General features: G+C 40.5%; 1 protein-coding gene across 4 annotated transcripts in view; it reads left to right on the top strand.

The window, feature by feature from the left end:
* The window catches only part of ipo8 (importin 8), a 39,170-nt gene extending 20,110 nt beyond the window's left edge, over positions 1-19,060 (top strand). Inside the window, exons 14-25 of one of the 4 annotated variants that reach the window (XM_030720056.1) lie at positions 148-313; positions 1,979-2,139; positions 2,542-2,667; positions 2,872-2,938; positions 4,978-5,103; positions 7,210-7,307; positions 7,378-7,473; positions 10,802-11,022; positions 13,991-14,196; positions 15,149-15,370; positions 16,215-16,372; positions 16,704-19,060. In XM_030720056.1, coding sequence (XP_030575916.1) covers positions 148-313; positions 1,979-2,139; positions 2,542-2,667; positions 2,872-2,938; positions 4,978-5,103; positions 7,210-7,307; positions 7,378-7,473; positions 10,802-11,022; positions 13,991-14,196; positions 15,149-15,370; positions 16,215-16,348 — 1,623 coding nt within the window. In that variant the 3' untranslated portion in view covers positions 16,349-16,372; positions 16,704-19,060. Of the gene's footprint in view, positions 1-147; positions 314-1,978; positions 2,140-2,541; positions 2,668-2,871; positions 2,948-4,977; positions 5,104-7,209; positions 7,308-7,377; positions 7,474-10,801; positions 11,023-13,990; positions 14,197-15,148; positions 15,371-16,214; positions 16,373-16,703 lie in introns of all 4 variants that reach the window. The other 3 variants (XM_030720055.1, XM_030720053.1, XM_030720057.1) reach the window with 3 other exon arrangements.
* Positions 19,061-21,901: the final 2,841 nt, after the last annotated feature.

Raw genomic sequence — 21,901 nt, 5'->3', positions numbered from 1 at the left:
TATACTGCAGTCCACATTGACACATCTGGTGAGGGTAAACAGTGACTGCAGTAGTAGACAATTGTAGTGGTGACTTCACATATTTCACTAGAGTGAAAAATATGTACGTGCTGCACAACCCTGTGATTCTCTCTTCTGTTCTGGTAGTCATGCTGGGTACTGCACTGCTTCAGCCCATTGCATTTCCATGATGAGCTGGTACTGAGGAATGCTGTGGAGTTGGTCAAACAGGATCTGATAGATGACAAAGAGATGCCTGTCAAGGTGGAGGCTGCCATTGCTTTACAGACACTGGTCAGCAACCAAGAACAAGGTCTGTGGAGGACAACTGGTCCATTACTATGTTTTAAAACTGAAATCTGTACCAGGTACTATTATTATTTCAGCTGAGCTGGCAAAAGTTGACACTAAAAGTTTCTTTAATGCTGATTGCTCTTTTTTTTTAAATTATGCCCATCAGTGTTGTGAAACTGAACATGATTTTTGGGGGGGATGTTTGGGGGGATGGGGGGGGGGAAGTCAAAAAAGGGGTAAAATTCCTTGAAGAAAACAAACAAAAGAAAAAATCCTAGACTAAATGCATACATTTATGAGTAAAAAGTAGCTAATTTGTGAAGAAAAATTTGCAAATGTACAGGAAAAAATATCTTTGACCAGATTATGAGGAAATAGTTATTTAATAATAACAATTCTTTACCATCAGTGGCCCTGACAGACCCTCATAGAATTTCACCAAATATTACATTCATAAATAATAACAAATAATGCCAAAGAAAGGAAAATGGGTATTCTTATAATTTGGAATTAGAGACTATTTATTATTGTTCCACTAGAAGGATTTGCAGATATTGTCTGAAAGTGAACAGTAATGTAAATTATAAGTGCAAATATGATCATCTTCCATGCAGTGATTTAGTTGCACAGTGGGAGAAATAATTATTTGATCCCCTGACAAAACAGCCTCATTATTGTTATTTTAATTAAGATATAAATGTAAAAACACATTATATGGAAGTTATAAATTGTTTTGCATGTCACTGAGTATAGTATTTAATCTTCTAAAACCTAGCCAGAATACTGGCTCCCACAGCCCACACAGCCAGTCTATGGCTGTGTGCACATGTGGCACATCAATTTCAATCAGTCAATTACAGATACTCCAGATTTCAGCTTGTTATGTGTATAAAGCACACCTGTCCACACAATAAATTTCTCCCGTTCCAACCTCTCCAGCACCATGGGTAAGACCAAAGTGCTCTCAGATGATGTCAAAGATTGTAGGCCTGCACAAGGCTGGAATGGGCTACAAGATCATTTGCAAGAAGCTTGGTGAAAAGGTGACAACTGTTGGTGTGATTATTCAGAAATGGAAGACACATAAAATGACCATTAGTCGCCCTTAGTCTGGACCTACATGGTAAATGAACTGGTTCTTATATAGCACTTTCCTACTCTACTTTGAGCACTTTATACAACATGCCATATTCACCCATTCACACACATTCATACAGGCCCTTTTTTCTACTAAGGGCTTTATATCTAACACATATTCACACTCCAATGGATGCATTGCAGAGCAACTTGGAGTTCAGTATCCGTGCCCAAGAATTTTGGCATGCGGACTGGAGCAGCAAGGGATAGAACCAGCCTTCAGATTAATACCTGCTCTACCTCATGAGCTATAGCCACTCCATGCAAAGCCTTGCCTCATGTAGTGAGGATTATCATGGCAAAGATGGTGGATCAGCCCAAATGTACCATCAAATGTTAGACAAGCCTTTTCTCTCCATTAAAATGAAACTGACATGAAAATTAGAGACTGTTCATTTTTTTGGAAGTGACCAGACTTACAAATTCAACAGGGGATCAGATAACTATTTCCCCCACTGTACTACCTGTACTATTTCTGTACTGTATCTTTTGACTCAGTCCTCAGCAAGTTTCACTTAGACCTTACTCTTTTTTTTTCTTCATGAAGCCAAGCTGTACATCAGGCCTTACATTCGGCCAGTCATGCAGGAGCTTCTGCATGTGGTCAGAGAGACAGAGAACGATGACCTGACAAATGTAATTCAGAAAATGATCTGCGAGTACAACCAGGAAGTAGCCATCATTGCGGTGGATATGACACAGAATCTGGTAGGAAGATAACACAGACTTATTTTACAGTTTCATCATGTGTCAAGGAAACATACATCTTACAGATGCCCTGTGTATGTCTTTTGACTGAGTCTTGTCCTGTTTCCCCTGCTTTATGAATGTTGTTCTAATCTAAGAAGCTTGCTTGTACATTTGTTCTCATTTAGAAGACTTGGTTTAAGGTAAGGGTAAGGCTATCCTTAGATTATGTTAGGTTTATATTAAGTGTAGCTGTGGGTTATGATTTGAGTAAAGATTGAACATTAGGTTTAATGTTAAAGGCAAACTTAAGGTTAAAGTAAGGGTTTAGGTGTAGGATAAGGCTAAGGTAAGTGTCCACAAAATGAATGAAAGTCAGTCAAATGTCCTTGGAAGTGATGGAAACATGTCTGTGTTTGGCAGGCAGAGATCTTCACCAGAGTTCTTCAAAGTGAGGAGTATGAGGAGAATGAAGATAAGACTGTTATGGCTCTTGGCATCCTCAGCACAATTGACACCATCCTCACTGTCATGGAGGACCACAAGGAGGTCTAACATACACACATTATGCACAGCAGTCACTGAGTATTTAAACTGAAATGGCAGTGCCTTTGATGGCTGCAAGGTCGCAGACACTTCTCTCCCCTGTTTGTTTGATTTGTTTGTCCTTGGATGGGTGTCTGGAACAAATTGATTCTGAACTTGTAACAGTGGTGCATGTGATATTTGCTGTCATTTCTTTTCATCTCTCAGATCACTCAACAGCTGGAGGGGATCTGCTTGCAGGTGATTGGACTGGTCTTGCAGAAACCCATCATAGGTATGGCAGGTGTGTGTGCACAGGCAGTCCACTAGCTGTTTTTTGGATGAGGTTTTTAGCTTTTGTGAAACACATACACATTTTCTATTTCTATAGCTCTTATGATCCATAACGCTGGTATCAAAGGAAAACTGCTTAAATTTTCTGCTAGATTTTATCATTATCCAAAGGAGTTTACAGGGACAGTTTTAAAACTGGAGTTCTGAGGTTACTGCTTTTGCAAGAGTCAAAAAAAATCCACATCAGATCTGTGAGTATTGCAGAACACTATGAGTGTGTGCAAAACAATAGTCTTGGTACAGCAGGCAGCTAAAGCAGTTGTAGTCTAACAGAAAATTACATTGTATGATTTTTAAATAATGAATTTGCATTTTATTGCATGAAATAAGTATTTGACACAAATAGAAAAACAGGACTTAATATTTAGTACAGAAACCTTTGTTTGCAGTTACAGAGGTCAGATGTTTCCTGTAGTCCTTGACCAAGTTTGCACACACTTCAGCAGGATTTTGACCCACCCCTACATACAGATCTTCTCCAGATCTTTCAGGTTTTGGGGATGTCGCTGAGTTTCAGCTCCCTCCAAAGATTTTCTGTTGGGTTCAGGTCTGGAGCCTGGTTAGGCCACTCCAGGACCTTGAAGTGCTTCTTACAGAGCCACACCTTAGTTGTCCTGGCTGTGTTTCGGGTCATTGCCATGCTGGAAGACCCTGCCACGATCCATCTTCAATGCTCTTACTGAGGGAAGGAGGTTGTTGGCCATAACCTCACGATACATGACCCCATCCATCCTCCCTTCAATACAGTGCAGTCGTCCTGTCCCTTTTGCAAAAAGGCACTCCCAAAGTATGATGTTTCCACCCCCATGCTTCACAGTTGGGATGGGGCTCTTGGGGTTGTACTCTTCTTCACTTCTTCTCCCTCCAAACATGGTGAGTGGAGTTGATACCAAAAAGCTCTATTTTGGTCTTATTTGACCACATGACCTTCTCCCATGCCTCGTCTGGGTCATCCAGATGGGCACTAGTGAACTTCAGACAGGCCTGAACATTTGCTGGCATGAGTAGGGGGTCCTTGGGTGCCCTGCAGGATTGTAATCCAAGTGTGTTGCTAACGGTCATCTTTGAGACTGTGGTCCCAGCTCTCTTCAGGTCATTGACCAGGTCCCCCCCGTGTTGTTCTGGGCTGATTCCTGACTTTTCTCAGAATCATTACCCCACAAGGTGAGATATTGCATGGAGCCCCAGACCGAGGAAGATTGACAGTCATCTTGTATTTCTTCCATTTTCTATACATTTCGCCAGCAGTTGTTGCCTTCTCACCAAGCTGCTTCCCTGTTATCCTGTAGCCCATCCCAGCCTTGTACAGATCTGCAATTTTGTCCCTGGTGTCTTTAGACAGCTCTTTGGTTATGGGCATGGTGGAGAGGTTGGAGTGGGATTGATTGTCTTTTGTACAAGTAACGAGTTCAAGCAGGTGCAATTAATACAAGTAACTAGTCCAGAATAGGAAGACTTCTTAAAGAAAAACTTAACAGGTCTGTGAGAGCCAGAATTCTTCCCGATTGGTAGGTGATCAAATTCTTATTTCATGCAATAAAATGCAAAATATTTATTTAAAAATCATACCATGTGATTTTCTGGATTTTTTTTTTAGATTCTCTCACAGTTGAAGTGTACCTATGATAAAAATTACAGACAACTCCACTCTGTAGGTGGGAAAACTTACAAAATCGGCAGTGTATCAAATACTTGTTTTCCTCACTATAGGTGCCAGTACTCTATGGTATATCCCTGGTCAAAGGAAAGTAATGCCATAGACAGGTGTAACTTTTTGGGAGGGTACATCTGCTAGCTATTGCAGCTACATTTAGCTTTATTTCATGTTGTAATTATGTGTAAAGTTTGCATGTTAATTCCAAGTGGTGCTTAAACTGGCACTGTTTGGCTTTTCACCTTTCCATTAGCAGTGTTGGCTTGTCTTTTCCTTGTATATCAATGAGGTGGGTGAGTATCATTATCATTCTTTAACTACTGCAGAATTCTACGAAGAGATCCTGTCACTGGCATTTGGCCTTACCTGTCAGACCATCTCCTCCCAGATGTGGCAGCTTTTGGGTGTCCTTTATGAAGTCTTCCAGCATGACTGCTTTGATTACTTCACTGGTATGTCCTACACTCAGATCTGGTTTGGTCTCCACCAACTCTTGACAGTATCTAGCACTTTCCTGCTAGATCAGAGCAAGGCTGCAAATAATTTGCATTTGCATGGTTTTATCCATATTTAACTTCCAGCATCTTTGTGTAACATCCTAAATTTTCTTTTTAAATAATTTTTTTTTTTTTGCCTTTTGGCCTTTATTAGATAGTGAGCAGTGAAGATAGACAGGAAATTGGGAGAAATAGGGGAAGAAATGCAGCAAAGGGCCATGGGTTGGATGCAAACCCCGGCCACCTGCATCACAGATCTACATATCCATCTGCCCACTCTTGGTAGCTGGAGCTCAGGAGGTAGAGCAGGTCACCTACTAATCAGAAGGTTGGTGGTTGTATAAAGTGCTGTGAGTGCTCATAGTAGAGTAGAAAAGAGCTATGTAAAAACCAGTCCATTTACCATCTTTCCATCCATTTTCTTCCAGTTATTTGGGGCCAGGTCGCATGGGCAACTCCCTAAGCAGAGAAGCCCAGGCTTCCCTCTCCCCAGCCATCTCCTCCAACTAATGCCAGGGAACACCAAGGCATTACATGGCTAGTCGAGAGAGATAATCTCTCTTGCATGATCTGCCGTAATTATTTTTAATTACACCGTAATTATTTTTACTATGACTGAATTATTTTTAATTCTGCCGTAATTAGTTTCAATTCCGCTGTAATTATTTTTACTAAGGCTGAATTATTTTTAATTCCGCCTTTTAGTGCCACAACATACTGACAAATCCTGTACATGTATTCGAAGGGTTTGGCAGGGATGTGAGTCGAATTGGTTTCCAGGGTTTTGGCGACAAATCGGTGTGCTGTGCTAATTACACTCGGGGAGCAAATATTGGTAGGGGCATCTCCTTAGCGTCCCTTGCTAATCATGCCCAATGATTGGTAGGGACATAACGGACGCTATTTGATATTTCAAGGGAGGTGCAGGGCAGGTTACGGTATAGATTACCCACTTGAAAATTAACGATAAATAACACATCGTGCACCAGCACAAGCATAACTGCTGGCAGCATTGCTGGCCGCAAAGACTCTGCACGGCAGAATAAATCAGGGCTAAGAGTATACGGAGCGTAATGTGATGAAATCATTTTAATAAAAATTTTTTTTTTGTTGTTGTTGATTACACTGTTTTGTGATCATTTGGAGCTGAAATTGAGATCAGAATTCGATTAATTGCATAGCCCTACCCCTAAATACGTTTTGAGTTTGCTGAAAGTTAGGTCTTAGATCATCTAGAACAGGTTTTTGGAGCCAGGCTTAAGTAGGCATTAGAAGATCTGCAGTTTCCGGCTCTTTTGTTGTTTCATTTTTCAGCCTATTCAACCAAAATCGAATAAATTAAATAGCACTACTATATGTAGGGATACCTGATTGGTGACAGTTTTTCCTTAATATTTTGGTAGTGTCTTCTTACCAATATAGTAAAAACCTAAATATACATCAGAATCTGCATACTAGTTGCCAGGTAGGGTGGAGACAGGATACTGAGGTTGCACCTCCTGCCCAGCCCACTTGTAAGCAAAGAAAGAGCACACCCCTTTAAAAAAAAAAAAAAAAAAGAAGATCTTTATAAACTTCTAGATATCTAGCTAGCTACATAAACTAATTTTTCCCAAAGACTGGTTTGTTCTCTTACCTTGGTATCAAGGTCACATCTCCTGCCCAGCTCTTAGATATGTCTCCAAGCCTTGGCCATTTACTGTTGAGGTTCTGGTGGCACATGATTTTCTTGTTTTCTGGGACTTTTCATGTTGTCAATCTTTATATACAATGTATATGGTAAATTGTTTTCTAGTCTGTGAGAAGCAGTGATTGATAAGTGACAGAATATGCACCATATTAAAGGTGAAGGTTGTAGACGTAGCTTCACAGCTGCTGTCAATTTGTGACTGAAGTGATAGATTAAGCTTTTCTGTGACTACATAGGGGTTGTATCATATAATTCTGACACTATTAAATAGAAATACTAGCTTAAAAAATGGATGATAAAATCCTTGATTATTGTTGGATAAAGCTTATACTAGAACACTGCTGGTGATATTAATTATGTTTGTGTCACAGATATGATGCCTCTTTTGCACAACTACATTACTGTGGATACGGACATGCTTCTATCCAATCCAAAGCACTTAGAGGTCATCTACAGCATGTGCAAAAAGGTATGGCTCCAAACCTCCAGTTATCCAAGTATTGTTGCTGCATTTTGACTAGTAAACTGTTTTGTTGTAGGTATTGACCATGGATTCAGGTGAAGATGCTGAATGTCATGCAGCCAAACTGTTAGAGGTTATCATCCTCCAGTGCAAAGGCAGAGGTATCGACCAGGTCAGGTGCTGCTCTGTACAGAACTTTATTTTCCTGCAATCTGCTTATCATAAAGTCACAATCGTTGTTTTAAACATTCTGCAGCCATAATATTAAAGTGTTTCTAATTGTGTGTATCTGACTTGATTGGTTTTAAAGGAGATGCATGTCTTTTGTGGGTTTTTTTCTTGCCATACTGCTCAAAAAAATTAAAGGAACAATTTGAGAACATGTCAGATCTCAATGGGGAAAAATCACACTGGATTTCTGTACTGACCTGGACTGGATAATGTGTTAGGAATGAAAGGATGCCACATTGTTTGATGGAAATGAAAATTATCAACCTACAGAAGGCTGAATTCAGACACCCTGAAAATCAAAGTGAAAAAATGACATGGCATGGTAGTCTATTTTGCCAAAATTTCATTCCAGCAACTCAAAATGGTACTCAGTAGTTTATATGGCCCCCACCTGCTTGTATGCATGCCTGACAATGTCGGGTTATGCTCCTAATGAGACAACAGATGGTGTCCGGGGGTGTCCCTGGACCAGGGCAACACTGAGCTCCTGGACAGTCTGAGGTGTAACCTAGGTGTACCAAATGGACCGAAACACAGTGTTCCTATTGGATTTAAGGCAGCTAAGTGTGAGGGCCAGTCAATGATATCAATTCCTTCATCCTCCAGGAAATGCCTGCATACTCTTACCACAAAGGCCAGGCTTTGTCATGCACCAGGAGGAACCCAGGACCCACTGCACCAGCATAGGGTCTGACAGTGGCTCAGAGGATTTCATCCCGATACCTGTTGGCAGTCAGAGTGCTGTTGCCTAGCCTGTAGAGGTCTGTTTCCCTCCATGGATACGCCTCCCTAGCCTTTCTGGCAGTGACCCAAAACCAAACCAGTCATGCTGAAGGATGTTACAGGCAGCATAACATTTTCTGCAGTTTGTCCAGACACTGGCACGTCTGTCACATGAGCTAAGGGTGAGCCTGTTCTCATCTGTGAAAAGTACAGGGAGCCAGTATTGGGGTTGCCAATTCTGGTATTCAATAACTAATGCCAAACGGGCACCAGAGTGCTGGTCAGTAGAGGACATTGGACTCTCAGGCCACCCTCAGGAAGTCTGTTTCTGATTGTTTGGTCAGAGACATTCACAGTGGCCTACTCAAGGTAATTTTGTAGGGTTATGGCAGCACTCATGCCGTTCCCCCTTGCATGAAGGAGCAGGTAAAGCTCCTTCTCCTGGGTTAAGGACCTTTTACTGTCTAGCTCTCCTGTGTCACATTTCCACTGACAAGGTGTCAGCGCTCATGCCAGCACTGGTGCTGGTTTCCAGGAACCGGCGAACCCTTTAAGAACAGACCTACGTTTCCACTGCTTTTGAGCTGATCTTTTTTACGTATGTGGCTGTGGGCAGTCCCTCGTTCAAAAAAGGAAGCCAAAGAGTGCAAATATAGCAGAGCCATGCCCTTCTGCTCCTTGCAGACCATAAACTATCTGGTCTAGAACAAAGGAACATGTGACACGTTCCTTGGTTCTAGACCAGCTAGTTTATGGTGTCGGAACAGAACCGCTTTGTTGGCCGAGAATCGAGTGAGTTTGCAGTGGAAAAAGTGCTCAACGGTTCAAGAACTTGGCCCTGGCACCAGCACTATGTCAGTTGGAAAGGGCCACTAGAGTAACTGCTCTTGAGACTGTGCAGGGAGAGACAGCCCTTCTGGCATTGACACGTATTGATGTGCCATCCTGGAGGAGTTGGACTACCTGTGCAACCTCTGTAGGGTCCAGGTATTGATTCGTGCTACCAGTAGTGACATAGAGATTAAGATTAAAAAAAAAAAAAAAAACAGAAAAGATGAGGAGGGAAAAAAATGTAAAGTGTCCTCCACCTGTGAAATAATTTCTGTTTTGGGGGTTGTCTCATTGTTGCCCCTCTAGTGCATCTGTCCTTAATTTCATTAACACCAAAGCAGCTGAAACTGATTAACAACTCCCTCTTCTACTTAACTGATCAGATCAATATCCCAGAGGTTTAATTGACTTGATACTATAGTCTGATTAAGAAGCGTTCTTTATTTCTTTTGAGCAAATGAGTATACACTGTTGCCAATGTTGCAAGTTTTCCCACCCACAAAGAATGGAGAGGTCTGTAATTTTTATCGTAGGTACACTTCAACTGTGAGAGACAGAATCTAAAAAAAAGATCCAGGAAATCAAATTGTATGATTTTTAAATAATTAATTTGCATTTTATTGCATGAAGCAAGTATTTGATACAATAGAAAACAGAACTTAATATTTGGTACAGAAACCTTTGTTTGCAGTTACAGAGGTCAGATGTTTCTTGTAGTCCTTGACCAAGTTTGCACACACTGCAGCAGGATTTTGGCCCACTCCTCCATACAGATCTTCTCCAGATCTTTCAGGTTTCGGGGCTGTCGCTGAGTTTCAGCTCCCTCCAAAGATTTTCTTTTGGGTTCAGGCCTGGAGCCTGGTTAGGCCACTCCAGGACCTTGAAATGCTTCTTACAGAGCCACTCAGTTGTCCTGGCTGTGTTTCTGGTCATTGTCATGCTGGAAGACCCTGCCACGACCCATCTTCAATGCTCTTACTGAGGGAAGGAGGTTGTTGGCCATAATCTCGCGCTACATAACCCCATCCATCCTCCCTTCAATACGGTGCAGTCGTCCTGTTCCATTTGCAAAAAAGTACCCCCAAAGTGTGATGTTTCAACCCCATGCTTCATGACTGGGACAGGGTTCTTGGGGTTGTACTCATCCTTCTTCCTCCAAACACGGCAAGTAGAGTTGATACCAAAAGTATCTGTTTTGGTCTCATCTGACCACATAACCTCCTCCCATGCCTTCTGTGGGTCATCCAGGTAGTCATTGGTGAACTTCAAACAGGCCTGGACATTTTCTGCATGCCCTGCAGGATTGTAATCTGTGACGGCATAGTGTGTTACTAACGGTCATCTTTGTAGTTCTGGGCTGATTCCTGACCTTTCTCAAATATTTATTTCATGCAATAAAATGCAAATTGATTATTTAAAAGTCATACAATGTGATTTACTGAATTTTTTTTTAGATTCTGTCTCTCACATTTGAAGTGTAGCTACAATTAAAAATTACAAACCTCTCCATTCTTTGTAGGTGGGAAAACCTGCAAAATTGGCAGAGTATCAAATGCTTATTTTCCCCCACTGTCTATACGGTTATGATGTTAGATGTTAGTGTAATTATGCCTGAAGCTGGAAAGCCAGGGTAATGTCTGGGAGTAGGTTTGAGTATGTTCATGTTTACATTTTGAATAAACAGTGAAATTCTTGCTGCTGTTTTCTTTCTGCAGTGCATCCATCTGTTTGTGGAGGCAGTGCTGGAGCGTTTGATGCGGGGGGTGAAATCCAGTGAGCTAAGGACAATGTGTCTCCAGGTTGCCATTGCTGCTCTGTACTATAACCCAGCTCTGCTCATCCACACTATGGACAACATGCACTTTCCACACAACCTGCAGCCCATAACCACACACTTCATCAACCAGTGGATGAACGACACAGAGTTCTTCCTGGGGTAAGTGAAGGTTGTTTATTGCTTATACCTAGGTCTAGGTAGGGTGGGGAAATTCTGGATACATGTTCTTAAATAAGTGAATATTGCCAAAAAAAATTTTTTGATTCCATGTTTTTATGGATTTTATGTATAATTGTGACCTGTATGGGGGGGGGGGGGGATTTCTATTTTACTGAGCAGCAAACTTATATGAGCTGCTTAGAACAGCTCTACAAGATTAAAAATGATGAGCTATATTTGACAAATAGATCTTTTACTTATGATAATTTATGTATCTGCTTGTTAATTACAGCTAGTGTTTAGCTTTACATAAAAACCAGAAACAGAGGGAAACCCAGCTGTTTCCACAGTTCAAAACCACACTTTTCATTACTACTGATTAACAAGTATTAGCTCATTTGTTTAATGTGTACAGAAAATTAATGGTAAAAATGCTATTTTCAGATTTTAGAGGTATATACCAGGGTTCTAGCAAGACAAAAATTTCAGCCCTGTGCATATGTTGGGTGGCTGTAGCTCAGTAAGTAGAGCAGGTCACCTACTGATCGGAAGGTCAGCGGTTCGAATCCTGGCTACTCCAGGCTACATGCCAATGTATCCTTGGGCAAGATACTTAACCCTAAGTTGCTCTCCGACCGTTCTGTCGGAGTATGAATGCGTGTGAATGCTAGTTAATTAAAAAAGCACTTAGCTTAATTAATGATGGAAGTGCTTGTATGAATGGGAGTGCATGGGTGAATGCAAACAGGTTGTATAAGCGCTTTGAGTGCTCTGATTGAGTAGAAAAGCGCTATATAAGAACTAGACCATGTGTTGGGGTGATGAGGCTAATTAGCATTAGATTGCTAATTAGGTTGCTAATGCTAAACACTAAGTGCCGTGCCAGCTTGCTAAATCAGTGATGGTGAACAGTTGGATAATATGTATGTAATATTCTGTGATAATGTCCATCCATCCATTCACTTCCGCTTATCCTGGTCAGGGTCGCGGGGGGGCTGGAGCCTATCCCAGCTGTCATAGGGCGAGAGGCAGGGTACACCCTGAACAGGTCGCCAGCCTGTCACAGGGCCAACACAGAGAGACGAACAACCTTTCACACTCACATTCACACCTATGGGCAATTTAGATTAGCCAATTAACCTAACCCCAGTAAGTGCATGTCTTTTGGAATGTGGGAGGAAACCGGAGTACCCGGAGGAAACCCACGCAAGCACGGGGAGAACATGCAAACTCCACACAGAGAGAGGGAGAGGCCTGGGCCAAGGTGGAATCGAACCCAGGTCTTCCAGATGGTATCCTATCTGTGAGGCAACAGTGCTAACCACTGCGCCACCGTGCTGCCCTGTGATAATGTTTTTTTAATTAATTAATTTTTTTTATTTTAAACCGTTGTTTAACCAGGCAAACAGATTAAGAACAAATTCTTATTTACAACTGTGGCCTGGCAAAAGGGGAAGCCTTTTGAAGGGAAAGGAATAATGGTTGATCCTGCGGGTCATTAAAGGCACCTGAATCTGATTTGATCATGTGACTTGATGCCGATGGGGAGTGTGGATCCCTTTAGTTTGTTTTACAATGCTCTGAAAATAAGATGCATGTTTATCTGCAGCTGTTATTAATAAACTTTCCTTAAGCAACACATCAGTGTGTTATCGTTGTGAGTCTATGAAGACAAGAAACAAGACAAGCTCCTGGGATTTTATGTTTAATAGGAAGCCCAGAATTGTCCTTTGAGCTCCCCTTTTTCTCTGCTTCCCCCTCGGTTTCACACTGGTCGCTGTTTTGCCCTGCAAAATGAAGCGTAAACAGGACTTTTGTGAGATTGTGAACTAAACTGGCTGTGCCCAGTGGTAGATTGTAAATTGCGGTGAAATAATACTATAGTGCTGGGATCCAGCCAGAGGAAAGAAAAATCAGTTTGGTATCAGCGACGTGTGCAGAGTGTTCAACTGCTTGTTAATTGCAATGATAGAACAGTTACGATAGCAAACCCGTGTGAAATTCTCAGCCTAGCACAAGACGACCTCAGCGTGGTGCAGTGGGCAATAATCCACTCGCTAGAACCCTGCATACTCACTACCCTTGCCAACACGCTGACTGTAAATAAAAGATGAATGTAGCAACTTTAGCCATTTTGTAAATTTTTTTGTTTTTAACCCTTTAACACCGATAGTGTCTCCAACACAATGTATTTCAAATGTCTGTTTGTGGACTTCCAACAACGATTACTGTGTTGGTTGTGAAGCACAGTTTCTCAGCTTTCAGAAAGCATTTGAATTTTTCCAATAGGACAAACTGTTGTATAAGTACAGTATGGAAGATAGGCTTCTCATTAGTCAGGGGCTGGCTGTGGCTCTGGATGTTTTGGTTAAAATCTGAACATCAGTGAATCAATTCCTGGCTCCTCCATTTAGCATGTCAAAGTACTGTTGGACAAGATAAGGTAGCCCAAATTGTCCCATGCACCCATTTGTGCTTGTATATGTGTGTGATAAAGCTCTTTACGCATATAACAAAAAGGTCCAATTAGACTTTCACACCTGTGCAGAGAACCTTCCCAAACTCTGTGCTCTATGACAATTTTTACCTACTGTGTACAGAAGTAATGAGCAGTTAGACAAAGGAGCCATTTATGTTTAGGTCAGCCCTATAGCAAAAAGTTTTTTTCCATTTTGCCCACAAATTTAAAAAATGAGATGCAACAGTGTTAATCAGGAAACTTTAGAGATGTTTGTCGTTGTTTTTCTGACCCCCCCCCCCCCCCCCCCCGAATTCATTGTTTACTTTTGATTACTTATTAGCTTTGTTCAGTTTAGCCCAATTTATGTATCAGTAATCTCTTTTTACTCCTTTTAAAGTATAGATTGCTATCTAATTTGTGTGAATACATTTTTTTTTTTTTTTTTTGCTCTAAAAAAAAGCCTTCATTGTCAGAAACTGTCCTTCCTCTGTCTGATCCACTCTACAGACTTCATGACCGTAAGATGTGCATCATTGGACTGAGTGTTCTAATTGAGCTTCCTAACCGGCCAGCTGTGCTGGATGCAGTTGCTGCCCAGATTGTCCCCTCCATTCTACTCCTTTTCCTGGGCCTCAAACACCTTAATGCTTCCCGCCTAATCAACAAACCAGAGCTGCTTACCTGTGCAGAGGCTCAGGATGAAGACCAGAACGGTGAGACCAGAGAGCAGGGAGTGGTGGTTAGGGTGAGCTATAGAAGCAGAGAAACTAAAGCAGAATGAATGTAGATAGAAAGAAAGCAAAGAGTCTGAGATTTTGCCTTTTTTGTCTGCATCAAATTAGCTACTACTCACCAGTGCTGAGTTTAACTTAGCTGCACCACATTTTCTTTCTCACTTGCTCTAATTTGCTTCAGTTATACATTAAGGAATTAGAGCCTTAAACCATGGCTACTTTTGTGGGGCTTACTCATAAATTATAGTTGTGATTAAGGCTGTATCCTGGGACTCTGGTAGTTGAATATATTAATTTCAGTGTTAGTTTGAGAAAATATTTACTCTTAATAGAAAAGTTTACATTTTTCTACAGGTGAAAAGCTGGATGTGCAGAGGGGTAGAGGGAGGGATAGAAAACAACAATTCAGCATTCAAGTTCAACATTTTCTGATCTTCAACAGCCATCACAACTGAATCAATATTTTTGTGAGGGCATCTGCTTATTTTCCCCTCTTTACATAATCATATAATGGAGTTTAAAATGCTGATCATGTATGCCAATGTCTATGGGATAAATCTGGTCAATGACTTCTGTTATTGCCTTCCTTTATTTTCTATCATCTAATAAAGGTCATAAATATTCTCCACTGTAATATTCTACCCAATAGTAATAATTTTTCCATTTAGATTTTTTTAACCACTGTGAAGCTGAAGATCTAATAAAAAAAAATCATGATTGTAGGGAAACACACACAAAAAAACATCTATTTTATAGTTGTCAACTTATCGAGAGATTTCAACAACAATAAATGCCTTCCCATTACACTCTTACAAAAGGGTCTTGTGCTGAGAACCACTGCCTCAAACCCAAACAAACTGCAAACTGCAAATATTTCTTTAAAAATCCCAATACTGTATCCTAAATGGCTGTATTATTTTGTTTATGGTAGAGGAAATTCCAAGTGATGAAGATGAGATGAACGAGAATGGTAACATGCAGCAGTCCAGCATGTCAGCAGGCCAAGGAGGCGAGGATGATGATGATGATGATGATGAAGATGACTACTGGGATGATGATGGTTTTGAGGGAACGCCTCTGGAGGAGTACAGCACGCCTCTGGACTATGACAATGGAGAGGACGAGTATCAGTTCTTCACGTCCGCCCTGCTCAGTAGGTTATCATTTAAATATTAGTAAGAAATTGACTCAGGACCTCTTTATTGTATTTTTCTGGGGAATTGGCAGCAGGATGGTTCTTCTGTGGGTCAGGCTTGTTCAGGTGCAACAGCGTGGGTTCTTTCTCGAACCACCGATTTTGTGATGCTGTTGAAGAATGTTGTTGCCATGGGAGTTTGAGAGTTCTGTGTTTATTTTTCTTAAAATATTCACTTTTTCTCAGTTTAGTTTCACTGTTGTTCCCCTGGTCATCCACACTACCTGCAGTGACTATGCCCCACAAGAGGGGGTCGCACCACAGTTTGACAACCACTTTCTTTTTATCTAATTTTATTCTTTACATAAACATTTTTCATTCACTTTTACAAGACAATTACAAGACATTATTCTAACCTTCAGAAACTTGATTGGATTCAGCAAAACTGAAATGATTTAATATTGCATACATAAACAGTCTAATGGTGATCAATAAATTGGCCCACTGTCTATAAGCAATTTTTCCCACTGGAGTAAACAAACAGTATAAAAACAATGATATTGAGGAAAATTTGATATATACATTAATTTTTTATAAAGCAATGTATCCTAATAATTCAATCCAGGCAATCGTAGAAATGCACAGCACACTTGAGTCAGTAAGCTTAATCCACAATATGATGGATAAGACAGAAAATGTTTACTAAATCAGTGCCTAATAAACAGAATTTTCTTCAAATAGATTTCCCACTGTAAAAAAAAAAAAAATCTAACAAACCAAACTTAATGTAGACCAGCTAATGGTTTTAGCGTCACCTAATCTGCATGACACCACCCTCACACTAACATCCTGTGTGTGTTAGGGGTTCAGAGTTCTGATCCAGCCTGGTACCAGTGTTTGACTGCTGCTCTCAGTGACGACCAGAAGAAACAGCTTCAGGAGATCTACAGCATCTCACAGCAGAGGAGGAGCAGTGCAGCTAAAGGCCAGTGGTGAGCGACAACACGAGGAAAGTGAGAGGTGATAGAAACATAGGCAAAGGATGCTCAGAAAACTCTATTAGACTTCTTTAAATGCTAACATTGCACCAAAGGGTTGTTCTGTCCTAGTCTTCATAGTTTGAAGTTAAGATTTTCAAATTTCTAGCACACACTTTGCCACACACATCAAGATGTGTGTGAGCATCAATGCATTATTTTGTCTAAAGCCTATGACAAATTTGACAACTTTAGTGTTCCTACTGATCATTCTACTAGATGAGGGGGAAAAAATACACATTCAAGCGAAAAATACTCGTGTAAAGAAAACACTGTTGTTCCATCCCAAGTTGAATTTGATCTTGTGTTTTCAGAGTGCTGAAGAGAGAATTGAGCTGTAGAATCAAAGAAGAGAAAAGCTGGTCTGAGCTGAAGTTTACTTCAGTCCAATCTGAACAATGTCTGCTGACATCAGACCACATCTGAACAGATCCTACCAAAACCTGTTCCCAGGGTTTCATTTGAACTGGATGGAGCTGGGTGCTGGGTGCTGGGTGGTGGGTTGGAATCACAACAGTTGGTGACTTGCTGCACTGCACAAGGCCCCGACTGGAATATTACGTTCACTGGGACAGAGCCACTGGCCTGTGAGAGCCCGTGGGTGTGCATTTGTGACTGTGTTTGTCTCTGTATACATGAGGAAAAGGTGTGCATTATAAATATAAAGGTTCTTGACCAGCACAATACACATTTTTTGTACAGTGCAGTCCTTCAATTTGTGACTAAGTAACTGTGTTTGCGTGTTTGTCTCTAAGAGAAACTGTAAAAAATAAAAATGCATCAGAGTGTGTTTTTGTACATACTGTAACCCCCCCTTCCCCCCGAAGCTTAGACTGTGGATGGAAAGAAAGTCGAAGGCCTTTGACTATATTACATAGATAAAATAGGAGAGGAATTTCAGGAGATGCCATTTTTGGCCGTGTTTGGATTTGTCTTTTTAAGGTTTGTAGGAATCAATTTAAAAACATCCAAAATCTTCATGCAACATTTTTCTTAGTTGTTTCATTTTTCTGTACTTTCTTTACTCCTTACCTTTACCAAACATAATTTTTGGTGTTTTGGCACATGACCTGCTGAACTAGTACAGTTAGTACAGCTAAAAAGAGTATAAGCCTTTGTAAATGCCAGGATTTTTGAATTGATTACTCATAAAATGTGATTTTAAAATGTGTCAACATATAAAAAAAAAACCTCTGACTTTTTACCTTTTTACAACAAACACCTCCATGTTTCCTGTAGCTACATAAGAATTCTGGAACATTCCTCTCTACAAAACTGCTTTGGTTAACATATTATTGGGATGTTTTGATTCTTATTTTTCAAACATTCTGTTTTTGTTTCAGTGTTTTTGTTGTAGTAGGTACTGTACATAAACACACATTCTAGCAAGTTGTAGAGGATGTTTTTTTCCTGTTGTCTTTGGGTTCTTTTCCCCTCTTTTTGAATTACACATTGTACTTATGATCTTTGGAGAACAGTCATTCTTTAGAATGAGTAGTCCTGAATTTAGTCAATTTGTGTTTTTGTAGATTGATAAACACCAAGGTCTTTTGCATAGATTGTATAATTATTTCATTTATAAAGTGCCAATTCACAACAACAGCTGTCTCAAAGTGCTTCATATTGTAAGGTAAAGGCCATACAATATTATCTCCCTGCCAACGCCAAGCAAGGAGTTGGTGCTGCTGGAGGAAGACCCTTAAAAGAGGAGAAGATGTTCAGCAAAACCAGGCTCAGGGAGGGCCAGCCAACTCCCTCAACTGGTTGAAGGGTTTAGGAGGGTTTAGGACAGCAAATGGGACAAATCACAAATGAGGAGCGAGTGAAAAGCAGAAGTGCTCCATATATCAAGGGAAGTCACACAACAGCATGAGGCTCAAATGATCCAGATTCAAGTTCACATGATCCTATCTTTAATTCTTTCCCACATAAAGGCAATATTTGACAACAACTCGAATAAGCATCCAAGGGGAAAAGAGAAGGTTGAGGCCTTATTTCAAAAGTGTGTAGGGTGTCTCTCTCTTCCAAATCCAAAGTTTTGTTGTTTTTTTTTTTCCCCTGGGGTCAAAAATTTGGTCTTAAAAGGGGGCTCTTTTCAGGTTTTGAGAAAATCTTCCTAAAATTACTATGGAGTTTAATGGAGGAGTTGGAAGGAACTCCCTGTACTTGAATCCCCACAGTTTCAAAAGTTTACATCTGTCAGGGTTGTAGATTACACATGATTTAAAAGTAGAGGAGTGGCTCTACATTTTGATGATAAAATGATGAATGATGACTGTGTAGCAAACTGTGGACACAGCGGCAGTTTAAGGAGAAAAATGTCAGATGAAAAATTTGAAGTCTCCCGCTCTACTAATTAGGCTCCCAGTCTAGCCAATGGAATACATACCCATTATAAATTTTTGCAAAGGTTGTAAAAGTGCATCAAACTTAAACTGGAACTATAAAAGATATTGAAAAGATAAATACAAGATTAATAGTTTAATGTCTTTACTTTGTTTTAAAGTTGGAGTGATGTCTGTAGCTGAAAGTATGTGGAAGTAGTTATATAACACAACAGTCTTCATGTAGTGCAACAATTCGTCTTTTAAGATCCTCAGAGAGTTCTTTGCCATGAGGTGCCATGTTGGAACTTTAAGTGACCAGTATGAGAGAGTGTGAGAGCTGTACTACAAAATTGAACACACCTGCTCCCTATGCACACCTGACACCTAGTAACACTAACGAGTCACATGCCATTTTGGAGGGGAAATAACAAGCAGTGCTCAGTTTGGACATTTACGGGTGTAGTCTCTTAGGGGTGTACTCACTTTTGTTGCCGCTGGTTTAGACAGTAATGGCTGTATATTGAGTTATTTTGAGGGAAGAATAAATTTACACTGTTATATAAGCTGCACACAGACTACTTTTCATTGTGTCAAAGTGTCATTTTGTCAGTGTTGTCCCATGGAAAGATATACTTAAATATCTGCAGAAATGTGAGTGGTGTACTCACTTTTGTTATACACTGTATATTCCCACCCCCAAATTTTCCCCAAGATATTCAGGATTATTTATCAAACCACTCTGTTAAGAATGTGCAAAAAATAAATAAAAAGAATGGGGGTGAAATAAAAATATTTTGCTCCCCAGGGGAACAAAAGAACTAAGCAAAGTCCTAGACCAAGTATATGATATTCTTGAACAAAACTGAATTGCTGACTGCCCCCCCCCCTTTTTTTTTAAAGACTTTTGCACTTTTATGTCCTCCAGTGGTAGGCAATACTCACTTTGTATCAGGGGTAAACCTTATCCCTGAGTGCTCTTGACCCCCACTCCCTAACTGTACCATCCATACCAAAAACAAAAAAGGGAAAAGAACAAAACACCTTATAGCACTCGTAACTCATTTGTCTCCCACTCACACGCAAACAAGCTCTGTGTCTCTCTGACACTCGCTTAGATTCACACGCACACACACACAGCAACGCTGTAAGTGACACACACATACTGCACACATACCGCACTGCTCAGAGAGACGCACACACACACTCCAGTTGCTAAACATTACAACCATTTTTCCTTTTTCTCTTTCTCTCTGTCTGTCTCTGAGCCACACATACACACACACACTGACTCAGATACACACACACAGATAGTAACAGAGACATGTTTCCTTTTCCTATGTGATTCAGCTTTAGAGTTTCCCAGATTCCTGACCTTTTTTTTTTCAGGTGCATAATTTAAAACAAAGAATTTAACCAAGCTTTTGCTTTATCTAATAACTGAGCGAGGGATGTCTCCCTCTTTATTGTTTATATTTACCACAACCTTGATATTTGTCCTCTGGACTTTATTCATCCTTAATTTTGTTTTACCTGTTTTTTTAGGATTTCATCCCTTTTTTTTCCCATTGCAGTATCAGCCCACTTGTTCCCCCACACACAGATACACACACACAAACACACATATACACACACACACACAGAGGCCTCCTCATTCACACTTTTAGTTGCAACTTTTACTAACAATTTCATGCCAATTTATTAGTCTCTATTTATTCACACAACACTTTTGTTACAATTTTTATTTTCTGCCAACGTATACCATGAAAAGATCGCCTGAAATATTGGTTATGTTCAATTTTATCTAAAAAAAAACAGCCATCAGTCTATCAAACAAGCAAGTCATTGTTTTTAAGTCTTTCATCAATTACAAGGCCTTCAACTTGTAATACATAAGCTTGTTACTGTCAGTCAGTGATTACAAATATGCCATCACCGAGGCATGCCAAAAAAGAATGGTAACGCTTTCTTTTACGGCCGTCTATGCTTAATTTACAGGGATTTATCCTGTAAGTAAATTTAAAATAATCTGGTAAAGGCAGAATTATTTCTGTAGTCAAAGCTTGTTTAAGCTGCCTTTGATAAGGGCCATTTGGGTCCGGGTCCTCTGGTATGCCACTCTGTGCTTTAAACACTTCCTCTAGTCTTTCCCTGAATTCAAAAACACCCTCTCCATCTTTCTGTTTATACTGATGGATTTTGTCATAGTTTGGGGGTGGAATTAGTGTTTGTCTTGTCTGCAGCACCACTCCCTCAACTCCCTGCCTTAAATCAGCTGAATCATGAGGCAGTGTTGCTCCCCCCGCATCTTTCCCAGTGAAATCTCCTCTCACTCTTCCCCAGTCATGTTTAAAATGGTTTCTAAATACTGAAACCATTTCATCCCCATTTAAATTGAATGAGGCTTGTAACCCTGCAACCTCTGTTGCCCACAGGTCTACATTGACTTTGTGAGATGTCAGACCTTTAACTGCTTCTAGCATTTCTGCATTTGTCCATAGTCTAAAAACTAAAATTGTTGGTGCATTATCACCGCCAACACCCCTATGTGGATTAGCTACTTCCACCATAGGAAATGTGTTCACTGGCGGCCGTAGAGAGTCTAGGGGTCCCACACAACAATCACAACTCCCAGTCCCCGGGCGGTGCTTTAGACCAAATTTACATAGAAGGGGATCTAAGTCTGGATATCCTCCTTGTACCAGGGCAATCACATTCCCTGTCTGCTTACTTTTATCTTGGCTCCTAAGCCCCCTTCTTTCTACCTCTAGTCTTTCTTTTTCAACTTTCCTCTTCCCTTTCTTTGTTGCCACACTTATTTTTAATTTTTCCACCAAATCTTCACATACTTTTAACTCTAGCTTTCCACTAAACCCATACTTTTGCTTCCATTTATCACAAAATGTTGTGTTGCCCGGAGAGTATCTCTCCATATATTTTAAATCCCCTTCTAGGGTAGGCTTACTCTCTTTAATATCCGTGCTTCCCATTTTATTCCCCTTATTGGGACCTAATGCCAAATCCACCCTTCACTGTGTACTTCAACAGACCACAAGACCACAAGGTTCTTTGTGCTGCTGCTTCCACTTCAATGGCGGCTTTCACTCTCTTGAGTCACTCACATCCACACACACGTAAGCGTATTTATGGCACCTATTTTAACCCTCTTTTTACAGCGAGAGAGCACC

The sequence above is a fragment of the Archocentrus centrarchus genome, chromosome 23 (genome assembly GCF_007364275.1).
Source record: "Archocentrus centrarchus isolate MPI-CPG fArcCen1 chromosome 23, fArcCen1, whole genome shotgun sequence".
NCBI lineage: Eukaryota > Metazoa > Chordata > Actinopteri > Cichliformes > Cichlidae > Archocentrus > Archocentrus centrarchus.
Note: the sequence above shows the minus strand (reverse complement) of the source record. Positions and strands in the feature narration are given on the sequence as shown.